General features: G+C 47.0%; 1 protein-coding gene across 1 annotated transcript; it reads left to right on the top strand.

Annotated features, from left to right (window-relative positions):
• LOC111834271 (soluble guanylate cyclase 88E-like) lies at positions 1–9,943 on the top strand. The gene is made up of 16 exons (XM_023793362.1): positions 1–213; positions 491–631; positions 947–1,086; positions 1,269–1,403; positions 1,526–1,649; positions 1,988–2,107; positions 2,302–2,386; positions 2,487–2,573; positions 2,967–3,084; positions 3,567–3,696; positions 4,273–4,419; positions 7,614–7,760; positions 7,945–8,101; positions 8,216–8,325; positions 8,481–8,570; positions 9,791–9,943. Exons 1-16 carry the CDS (start codon positions 94–96, stop codon positions 9,941–9,943), a joined length of 2,004 nt encoding a protein of 667 aa, XP_023649130.1. The 5' UTR covers positions 1–93.
• Positions 9,944–12,167: the final 2,224 nt, after the last annotated feature.

The following is a 12,167-nucleotide window of genomic DNA, read 5'->3' as shown; positions in this document are numbered from 1 at the left end:
GACATACTATATTCTCCTCTTCTTCCTCTCCTTGCAGTTGCTGGCGTCTTCAGGAAGCAGAAGGTGAGCGTTACGCCCCCCGCTGGTACCACCATGTACGGGCTGCTGTGTGAGAGCCTCCACGACTTCATCAAGGAGTCGTACGGGGACGATGTGTGGAAGCTGGTGCGTGAGCGTGCCGACGTGAGGCTGCACTCCTTCGTCACACACCAGGTGCGGCCGGGGGCGGGGGCGGTATCATGATTACGGGGGGGCAAGTGCAGCTGTCGCATGGGAACTGCGATCTGGCGGGGGTCCGCGGGGTTTGCAGGGTATGATGTTTTAAGGGTGGGGTGGTTATAGGATACGGAATTTTGAGGGTGGGGGGCTTTAAGCCGGACAATGTCTGTCTGTCATCATGCTTTGAAATCAGCATGCTTTTGAAACTGTAACCTGTCTGTAACCCTTGTGGCTGTGAATATCTGTAAATGAGACCCTGTCTGTCCACCAGGTGTACAGTGAAAGTGTCATTCCTCGTATCGCCAAAGCGGCCAGCGGAGTGACAGGGACTCCTTACAATGAGCTGATGAACTCCTGGGGTGTCTATTTCCTGGGCTTTGTAGGAAAGTACGGCTACGACCGGATACTGAAGGTGGGGGTGGAGTTTAAAGCAGCTAAGCTCCAGTACATAGCTCTGTGCGTCTGATGCCAAAGTAGTGATCTTTGGACTCCGTGGTATATGTAGTTCTCACTTTAGTCTAGTTAGTTAAAATTTCAACATCATGACTGTTGGTGCAAGGTCAAGTTTGGGAAAGTACAAGTTGTCAGTATTAGAATAACTAAAACTAAAGAGTATTGGGATGGTCAACCCTCAGCGTGTGGCCATGAATGTCAGCATGATCAGCCGTCTGTGTCAGGCCTTGCGTTCTGGGATGGTCACCTATCACAGTGTGCCCGTGCATGTCAGGTCCTGGGTCGACACGTCCGCGACTTCGTAAATGGACTGGACAACCTGCATGAGTACCTGCGCTTCAGCTACCCCAAAGTGCAGCCCCCTACCTTCTTCTGCCAAGAGGAGTCAGCCACGGGGGTCACCCTACATTACAGGTCTGTCACAGTATAGAGAGAGAGCCAGACAGAGGGGTGTGATGTGGAAAGTGGAACAAGGTAAAGAGGGATGTGAGGAATGGGAGGGGAGGAGCTAAAATATGGAGAGTAAAGACACTGCATATCTCTCGGTGGGGCTGGCTCCTAGCACGTCTATCTGTTGGACCTTTGAACCCATGCAGGAGCAAGAGGAAGGGCTACCTACACTATGCCATGGGCCAGCTGCGGCAGATGGGCAATCAGTTCTACGACACTGACATCCACGTGGAGGTCCTGTCCGAGCAGCTGGTGGGGGACTATTCTCACGTTACCATGCGGTCAGTCTCCAATTCAGCGTGTGGCCAAGCAGCCTCTCTGCTTGCTTCCCGGGCTTCTGGCTCCTGGCTTATGCTGAGGTCTCCGCTCTTCCACACGGCCGGCCCTCTTTGCGGCCCCACAGGCTGAACTTCGACAACTCGGCCTACCGCTACATCCAGAAGGAGGATGAGGAGGAGCAGGAAATCCTCCCCATTACCAGCGACTTCTTCTTCGAGGTCTTCCCTTTCAATATTGTCTTCCGACAGGTATGTCCTTGTGTATGTCTGTGTGAGTCTCTGTGCCTGAAAATCCTCCATTAAAATGTTTTTTTTTTGAGGTATTTCATTGAAGTCTAAACTAATATGAAGTAATAACCATTTTGGGAACACCTCACCTAAAGCACTCATGTATAATGTATTATAATGCATTCATAATGCATTATAATGCATTCATAAAGTATTATAAACATGGCTATAACATTTTCTACAAAGGCATAACAAATTATAGCCATGTTCATTATGCATTATGAATACTCTATGAAGCTCTCATCTACAATGCATTATAAATACTTTTAGTGTTACCACTATTTCTTAAACTCCCCCAGGACATGGTGGTGCACAACGTTGGCTCTGGCCTTGCCACTGTCTTTCCTGACCTGGATGGGAAAAAAATAAATGACGCCTTTTTGCTTGCTCGGCCCCTGGTGGAGTTTACCTGGAACATGGTGAGCCACTGCCTTTGGTGTAGCATAGGATCGGAGAACCGATAAGATCCCTCCTGAAGGAGATCAGCGAAATTCACACAAAAGTGCAGACAGTGCAACTTTATGTGTCTAACAAGAAACTGTGTGTATGATGCTGTTATCAGTATCTATATTTAACTACAGAAATTGATCATTTTTCCACTTTGCCCACCCAGATCATTTCCCACCCCAACAACCTGTTTGAGATCATGTCCAAAGAGCCGGTCAAGAGAGAGCGGAACCTCCACAACCGAGCGCAGAGTAATGCCCGCCTTGAAAGCTCCCTCGCCGATGGTCACATGACATCCTTCCCTGTAATCAAAGGGCCTCAATCCAGCTAATTTAGTTCCCTCCCCCCCAGACTCCGACTACGAGAACGCCAATCGTTCGGCAGATGTGGACGTGGAACTCATGGCCTTTCAGTCTATAATCGGAGATGATTACAAAGGTCGTTAATTTCTCAATCCTTACATGCTTCACCCACTTTGCAACTACATGGAGAACATTAAAACTGCAAAATAAGATGCATCATACTGTTCAGGCATACTTAATAAATACAAAAATCATTTTATTTGGATCTGAAACATCTTGACTGTAGGAGGATCCTTAATTAGACATAGACAAATGTGCAATGTATGAAGTATTTCATCATCCCGAAGCAGTAGTGCTGACAACAGACATCAAATCAGAGTCATGCAGTCATAGAGCTTTGGAGAATCTTTGGTTTGTGAGTTCGAGTCCCACAATAACAGTTGACACTTCACAGCCCTCAGGCGTAGGGATAGAGGATTGGCGGGTACTCCACTCAGGTCCCAGGGCTCAGATGATGCTCTTTCCCCAGACGGCAACAGCGCCAACGCCATGGAAAGCTGGGGGGACGGGAGCCGGTGCCTGAAGCTGAAGGGGCAGATGAGATACATGCCAGAGTGGGAGTCCATCATCTTCCTGGGAACACCAGTGTAAGGATCGCCGGCACAGCTACAGCTGCCCGCCATTTCCACACCGCTTACACTGTGCCCCGCTAGCTGCACCTGTACACACGGCTGCCCTTAGTCTCCTGAGCTGGCTTTATCTTACTCTCCAGATGCAGGATGAGGCAAATTCCAACCAAATTCCACTGATTTTGTTCTATGCATCCTCATTGCAAATGACATTGCGGAACTTTATTCAGCTGTTGCACCAGGTACTTATGTATGATGTTTGTAACATTATTTGATTGTTATAAACATTACCGTCAATATTTGTGTAGTAATTTTTAAAGCACGATATCAAAAATGTTAGGTTTTTCCACAATTTTGGGCACTAGTGTATATTAGGACTCTGGTTTGCATGAATATACCAGTGACTCTGGCACACACACAGTTTGTTATGGTTGCTTGGTGTCTTACATTCTTATCTCCTCTGGTGAGTAAGCACCTTGGTACCTCATGTGTGCTTACAGGATGGAGAGTCTGAGTGCCATGTTCAAGACAGGCTTGTACATCAACGACCTGAGCATGCACGACTCCAGCAGGGACTTGGTTCTCGCTGGGACTCAGCAGTCTGAGGAGCTGAAGAGAGCCCTGATCCAGGTACTGATCTCATCCACTCGAACAGAGCTCCATTTTTTTAATCACAAAAAGGCCACCCATCTTTTGTGCAACTGGCATGTCCCATATGCCACGTAACTGACAGATACAGAGTACAGACAGTCCCCGGGTTAAGAATGTCTGACTTACAGACAACCCGTCCTTATGAATGGACTGTCATAAAGCCTATTGTAATGAAACTCCAGTCAAACAATGGTCTGTATTAATGAACACACGCATTACTTTGTGATGCTCATAAAAACATTGTGTGGCTTCAGCGGTTCCTAAACTTGAGGTACATAGTTACATTTAATATTACTGTATTATTATTATTATTATTATTATTATTATTATTATTATTATTATTATTGTTGTTGTTGTTGTTATTATTATGACTTACCTACAAATTTGCCTTCAAGACAGACTGGGGACCTATGTTATACACATGTTAAATACTCATTTGTTCAGGACGGTTGAGTTTTACTACAGTACATTGAGGTTGTCACAAATACCTGGTATAGTTGATTCACATTGAGAGCCAGGTGTTTCACCTTCAAGTCCCCCATCTGTATTATTCAGGAGCAGAAGAAATCCAGCAAGCTGGAGGAGAGCATGAAGATGCTGGACTATGAGATGAAAAAGACAGATGACCTTCTCTACAGGATGATCCCCAAGCCAGTGGCAAAGAGGTTGCGCAAGGGGGAGCCGGCTGTGAACACCTGTGAGGTTAGAGCACCACACCTAACCAGCCCCTGAAGGACCATTGTGGGGAGATCATCGTATCCATGCAGATTCAATAAATAAGAGAAAATACAATTCCATAGCTGGTCTGACATTTCCATGTTATGTTGAAATTATAGGTTTAATTAAAAATAAAATAATAATAAAGAAAAGTATATTTATTAGTGAATGGTATGAAGGAATACTTGGATATGAGTTTCCATGATCTTTAAACTTTAAAAAAAAAAAAACAGATTGATGACATGTAGACAAAGCAGTATTGTAATATTAGATGCTGTTTTTGGGTCTGGTGTCTCTGAACACAATATCTCAGCCTGATAATTGTTGTCTTCCATCCATCCATCCATCCATCCATCATCTCCTGCTTAATCCGAGGTCGGGTCGCGGGGGCAGCTGTCTCAGCAGGGAAACCCAGACTTCCCTCTCTCGGCCACTTCATCCAGCTCCTCTGGGGGAATACCGAGGCGTTCCCAGGCCAGCCGAGAGACATAGTGCCTCCAGCGTGTCCTGGGTCTTCCCCGGGGCCTCCTCCCAGTGGGACATGCCCAGAACACCTCACCAGGGAGGCGTCCAGGAGGCATCCTAATCAGATGCCCAAGCCACCTCATCTGGCTCCTTTCAATGCGGAGGAGCAGCGGCTCTACTCTGAGTCCCTCCCGAATGACCGAGCTCCTCACCCAATCTCTAAGGGAGAGCCCAGCCACCCTGTGGAGGAAACTCATTTTGGCCGCTTGCACTCGCGATCTCGTTCTTTCAGTCACTACCCACAGCTTGTGACCATAAGTGAGGGTAGGAACGTAGATCGACTGGTAAATCGAGAGCTTTGCCTTTTGGCTCAGCTCCTTCTTTAGCATGACAGAACGATGCAGCGCCCGCATCACTGCGGACGCCGCACCGATCCACCTGTCGATCTCCCACTCCATCGTCCCCTCACTCATGAACAAGACCCCGAGATAAACTCCTCCACTTGGGGAAGGACCCCATCCCCGACCCGGAGAGAGTATTCTACCCTTTTCCGGCTGAGGACCATGGTCTCAGATTTGGAGGTGCTGATTCTCATTCCAGCAGCTTCACACTCGGCTGCAAACTGTCCAAGTGAGAGCTGAAGGTCACGGTCTGATGAGGTCAACAGAACCACATCATTTGCAAAAAGCAGAGACCTAATCCTGAGGTCACCAAACCGGACACCCTCAACGACCTGGCTGCGCCTAGAAATTCTGTCCATAAAAACTATGAACAGAATCGGTGACAAAGGGCATCCCTGACGGAGTTCAACCCTCACTGGAAACGAGTCCGACTTATTTCCGCCCAAGCGGACCAGGCACTGGCACCGGTCATACAGGGACCGAACAGCCCTTAAAAGGAAGCCCGGTACCCCATACTCCTGGAGCACCCCCCACAGGACTCCCCGAGGGACACGATCGATTGCCTTCTCCAAGTCCACAAAACACATGTAGACTGGTTGGGCAAACTCCCATGAACCCTCCAAAACCCTGCGGAGAGTATAGAGCTGGTCCACTGTTCCACGGCCAGGGCGAAAACCGCACTGCTCCTCCTGAATCCAAGGTTCGACAATCTGGCGGACCCTCCTCTCCAGAACCCCCGAACAGACCTTACCAGGGAGGCTGAGGAGTGTGATCCTCCTATAGTTGGAGCACACCCTCTGGTCCCCCTTCTTAAACAGGGGGACCACCACTGCGGTCTGCCAGTCCAGAGGCACTGCCCCTGATGTCCACGCGATGCTGCAGATGCGTGTCAACCAGGACAGCCCCACAGCATCCAGAGCTTTAAGGAATTCTGGGCGGATCTCATCCACCCCCGGGGCCCAGCCACTGAGGAGCTTTTTAACCACCTCAGCAACCTCCGCCCCAGAGATAGGGGAGTCCACACCCAAGTCCCCATACTCTGCTTCCACATTGGAAGGCGTGTTGGTGGGATTGAGGAGGTCGTCAAAGTACTCCCTTCACCGACCCAAAACGTTCCGAGTTGAGGTCAGCAGCACCCCATCCCCACCATAAACAGTGTTGATGTTGCACCGTTTTCCCACCTGGAGCTGCCAGATGGTGGACCAGCATCGCCTCGAAGCCGTCCGGAAGTCGTTTTCCATAGCCTCACCAAACTCCTCTCACACCCGAGTTTTTGCCTCAGCGACCGCTGAAGCTGCATCCCGTTTGGCCTGCCGGTAGCTGTTAGCTACATCTGGAGTCCCACAGGCTAAAAAGGCCCGATAGGACTCCTTCTTCAGCTTGACGGCATCCCTCACCACCGGTGTCCACCAGCGGGTTCGGGGATTGCTGCTGCGACAAGCACCGACCACCTTACGGCCAAAGCTCCGGTCGGCCGCCTCCACAATGGAGGCACGGAACATGGCCCATTCAGACTCAATGTCCTCCACCTCCCCCGGGACATGGGAGAAATTCTGCCGGAGGTAGGAGTTGAAACTCCTCCTAACAGGGGATTCCGCCAGACATTCCCAGCATTCCCGCACTATACGCTTGGGCCTGCCAGGCCTGGCCGGCTTCCTCCCCCACCAGCGGAGCCAACCCACCACCAGATAGTGATCAGTTGACAGCTCCGCCTCTCTCTTCACCCGAATGTCCAAGACATGCGGCCGCAAGTCCGATGCCACGACTACAAAGTCGATCATCGAACTGCGGCCTAGGGTGTCCTGGTGCTAAGTGCACATATGGACACCCTTATGTCTGAACATGGTGTTCATTATGGACAATCCGTCATGAGCACAGAAGTCCAACAACAAAGCACTGCTCGGGTTCAGATTGGGGGGGCCGTTCCTCCCAATCACGCCACTCCAGGTCTCACTGTCATTGCCCACGTGAGCATTGAAGTCCCCCAGCAGAACAAGAGAGTCCCCAAGGGAAACCGTGGTTCCATTATCTTCTTCTTCATTGGGGTCTTGTGAGCCGCACTTCGTCTGGTTCCTCACCCAGGACCTGTTTGCCTTGGGTGACCCTACCAGGGGCATAAAGCCCCCGGCAACTTAGCTCCTGGGATCATTGGAACACGCAAACCCCTCCACCATGATAAGGTGTCGGCTCCAGCAGGGGTGTTGTCTTCCATATAACTAATAAATCATCTGTATCAACAAGAGATACACAATGGGGTTCCGCTGTGATTGTTTCGGGTCTGAGAAGTCTTCTTTCTCTGTGTCCCCTGGGCAGGTGTTTCCAGATGTGACAATCCTCTTCAGTGACGTGGTGGGCTTCACCCGTATCTGCAGCCACATAACACCGATGCAAGTGGTCTCAATGCTGAACACCATGTACACGCTCTTTGATACGCTCAGCGAGAAGCATCGTGTTTTCAAGGTCTGACAGTGGGTGTGGGCTGGGCAGGTGCCCTATGCCAGTATGTGTTGATGTATCAGCACTTTCTATTGTAAATGCCTGTGGTCATACCACCTGATAACTTTGGTCAGGGGCAGCTGTAGACTGTAGGCTGAGCATCTGGAGTGGGCTGAATAGCCGCACACACAGAAATTTCTCTTTTCAGGTAGAGACCATTGGTGATGCCTACATGGTGGTGGCTGGAGCACCAGAAAAGACCAAGTACCATGCCCACAACATCTGTGACATGGCCCTGGACATGGTGCGGTCCATAGACCACTTGAAAGATCCATCCAATGGAAACAGCATCCAGATTCGAGTGGGTGAGTCTCCACAAGCCCTGGAAGGTGGGAAATGGGAATGTTCTTCATTATCCCTATATTACAAAGATCTCAGGAGATCTACACATTGATTACTTGGAACTGTCTGTATTTCAGGTATCCACTCTGGGATGGTGGTAGCTGGGGTGGTGGGACATAAGATGCCACGGTACGGTCTCCATGGAGACACGGTTCACACTGCATCTGCAATGGAGAGCAACGGGAAGGTGAGATGTTTGTGCTTAAAGGATTGGTATGAGTTTTTTTGAATGATTTTTTGAAGATGTTTTGAGATGGGATAAACGTTAGCTGCTCACTGCAAATCAGCCCTTTAGGGGAACAAATAGACCTGATTTTTGAGTCTCTTTTTGTGGGTCCGCAGGAGATGCATATACAGTTGAGCAGTGCTACCTATGAACACCTCAAGGGAAGTCATTTCATCTTTGAAAGGAGGGGCACTATCACAATCAAGGTGAACGTTGCCACTACTGTCCCTGTTAATGGTCTCCACTCCTTCAGCTGTATACGAGTACATTACTGCCATAGAAGAACTTCACACAAGCACATTTAGAGTATACTGAATAAAATATAGCATTTGCTATCTGGTCCCTCTGTTGAGAGAATGTTGGTTATTCTTTGACAAATCATGTTAGTCAATATCAATAATATTACAGACACTTGGTTATAGGTGGCTGGCACTCACAGACTAAAGATTCCTTCCTCAAAAGATTCCTTTTTCAAGTTTTGATCCATGCTGCTGCTGTTTTTTGTTGATAAGTGACATGCACTAAGTATGAAGCAACCATTGACAGATACAGTCATGGCCAAAAATATTGGCACCCCTGCATTGATGTCAGAAAACGCACCACTTCTCCCAGAAAATTGTTGCAGTTACAAATCCATATTGCCAGTTGCTGTTAATTGAGTGAGTTGAAAGGAGCATCACAATTATTTGTTACAATTCTGTTACAAAAGGTGCCAATAATTTTGTCCAGGCCATTTTTGGCATTTTGTGTGGAATGTCTCAGATTTGGTTTTTTTCCTCTGCTTTTTTGTGTTCTTCCAGTGCCAACAAGAGAAATAACTATGACATTACCAAGGCATTTGTTATTGCCACAATTTTCTGGGAGAAGTGGTGCGTTTTCTGACATAAATGCAGGGGTGCCAATATTTTTGGCCATGACTGTATCAGTGGAAGCTTTCAAAGGAATGCTTGACTGACAGTCTGACCGGCTATAGGATCTAGGCCAGGAAGGGCAACATCCTACGCAGAAGCCACGGGGATGACATTTATCCACATGGCTAATGAGGTGACTCTCTTAGACAGATTGACAAGCTCTGTTGGGTATGATTACTTGGGAGCAGAGTTACTGATCCTCTGGATCAGCTGATAAGAGACAGCTGTAGTGCTTTGGGTATATGCCAAAAATACACAGACAAGAAAGCTAATGGGTTCCTTGTTGATATGTCGAAATTAGCTTTCAGCTATCAACAGGGGTACAGATGTCTTTTATATCAAAAGACTTTCAAAGCGTGGATAATTCCTGCTCTCAATAATTAGCTGCTGGTCTCTGCAAGTGGTAACCTATTTTAAGGGTTTGCTGAATTTGAATGCATGACATTTATAGTTGAATTTATGGGTAGAGAAAATGTATTTAAAAGCATTTGATATTCTTTTTGTGTGTCACTCAGGGGAATGTAGAGATTGAGACATACTGGTTGAAGGGAAAGAGAGACAAAGATGGTAATGCCCAGGCTGCCTGCCCTCAGTTTGAAGCACAGACCATCAGCAAAGCTACCATCTCTGCTTCAGAACCCCCTATTGATGAGGATGTCTTGGTATGAACCAACTTGTCTACAACTTGTCTACCATCATGGAGTCTCCCGGTGGTTCCTGCTATTCCCGCAACTCGGATAAGAGCGCAATGTGTTCTGTGTCCTAAGACAGTGTTTTGTTTTTTTCTTTCAAGGTTTCCCCCAGTTCCCTCCTATGAAGATTAATCCAGTGTTCTATCTTTAAACGTTTAATCAAAGGGCATTACAGTGGCTCTGAGTGTAGCTCTGTTGGTCCACATCTCCCAGCTTGTGAATTCCAGTCCCACCTGCACTTTGTGTGTGGAGGTTGCATGTCCTTCCTGTGTTTCACAGGCTTCATCCTGTAGATTTTTGGCAGTCTGTAGAGTCTGATCTTTCATGCCCTTTGGTGGACTGGTGTCCTGCCGTAGTTTTCCCCAGCCTTGTACCCTGTGCTGCTTGGGAGAGGCTTGAGGCCCCCAATAATCCTGTGTTTGATAAGGGGGGTGAAAGACATTTTTGCACAAGAACTAATCAATGTCATTTCATTCCACATCTCATACCAAACCTGAATGCTGATCTTTCCAATGTGTTCAAGGACACATACATATTGATTTCATCAAATGTTTGTTTTATCCTCCAGTGGTTTGATGAAGCGTCAGCGTCACGTTTATACAGCATATCAATTTCCATGCCTAGAGATCAGGAAGAGAGATGTTCTCCTGACCTAAAAATGTGCTCTGTTATAATACGGCTGCATCATATGGATTTAGTAATATAAAGATATGAAAGATTAATGACATGGAGGCCCTGATAGGTTTTTCTGTATGATACCTGCCTAGCATTCCTTCAACATGACGGGGTCGTCTGTGTAAAGGACTGTGCACCTAGTGAGGAGTTAGCATTAGCATCATGATAGAGCTCTTAGAAAACTCCACATCAGTAATGGGCAAACTTGATGTTTTTGATGTCAAGGGTCTGTAGAGTATGTTTGTTTTTATTTTTAAAGACTTTAGTACAGTATTTTCCACTTCTCTTGTCACAGGAGAAACAGCACATGGGCTTGTAAACAGCTGAGAGAAATTAAACTGTGTCACAGCTGTACAGATGTGGAAAGTCTCAGGTTATTTCCTCTTTTAAGCTAATGGAATCACTTGAATTTGGTTTGTATATTTACTTACCTTCAACACAAACACATTTAATAAACCACAGGCAATGTCAGCATAAAAAGCAGCAAAATAAAATTCTGTCATTTAGTGATCATAAACATCTCAGCTAGAACAGACTGAAAACTGCTGTTTAATGGTAACCAGCCCTTGGTCAGGCTTGTAAGTAACTCCAAAGGACCTCACACATTGCATCAAGAGATGTTTTTTTTGTTTGTAAACATTTATCTCACTGAAATACAGTATATGGATCCATACAGGCAATGTTACTCACATCTCAGGGTTTGACAATCATCACAAATAATCATGTCATGGGGGAAAATAAAATGTGAAAATCAGAGAGGAAACTTATAAAAACACGACTCAGCTTTACATACAGCATGTGTGACACTGATGGCTGAGAGAACCCAAGTGGAGCCATCACCCAGTCAGAACACACGGTACTCCAAGTCAACAGCTTCAACGGTTTCTCCTCCACATCCCGTCCAGATTGTCTCTGCCTCATGCCTCATAATCTGGGGTAAACTCCCTGCTAACCGTTACTGGGTAGGCAGCTATGTGGTTTCATTAAAATTGCCAGATATGTAAGATTTACATGGAAATAAAACAAAAATTGTACGCCAACGCAACCAGGACAGGAAGATCAGGCCTTTGGATGAAAATGGACATTTTTATATCCCTATAAAACAATTCCTGTGTTCATTTCATAGTAGGGTGGCATGGTGGCACAGTGGGTAGCAGGGTTCGAGTCTCTGCCATGGTCTCCTCGTGCTGTAGTGGGGTTACCTTCAGGTACTCCAGTTTCCCCCCCCCCCACCCGTAGTCCAAAAACACACTGCGGTGAACTGGAGTTACCAAACTGCCCATACTGTAGGTGTGTATGTATGAGTTAATGGTGTGAGTGTACCTGTGATGGGTTGGCGCCCCATCCTGGTTGTTCCCTGCCTTGTGCCCGACCCCCCATGACCCTGAATTGGACAAGTGGTTACAGATAATGGTAGGATTTCATAGCTTTCTGTTGCCAGTTATGCATGGCTTTTAAAAAGTTAAAAATAATATTTAAATAAATTTATATAAAATAATTAAAATAATGGATTGGGCAAGGAGTA

The sequence above is a fragment of the Paramormyrops kingsleyae genome, chromosome 10 (assembly GCF_048594095.1).
Source record: "Paramormyrops kingsleyae isolate MSU_618 chromosome 10, PKINGS_0.4, whole genome shotgun sequence".
Lineage (NCBI taxonomy): Eukaryota > Metazoa > Chordata > Actinopteri > Osteoglossiformes > Mormyridae > Paramormyrops > Paramormyrops kingsleyae.
Note: the sequence above shows the minus strand (reverse complement) of the source record. Positions and strands in the feature narration are given on the sequence as shown.

Coding starts and splice junctions, on each gene's coding strand:
- LOC111834271 (XM_023793362.1), top strand. CDS start 94: ATGTACGGGCTGCTGTGTGAGAGCCTCCACGACTTCATCAAGGAGTCG. Junction 2,108..2,301: donor TGGAGTTTACCTGGAACATG/GTGAGCCACTGC, acceptor TTGCCCACCCAG/ATCATTTCCCACCCCAACAA. Junction 8,326..8,480: donor CAATGGAGAGCAACGGGAAG/GTGAGATGTTTG, acceptor GTGGGTCCGCAG/GAGATGCATATACAGTTGAG.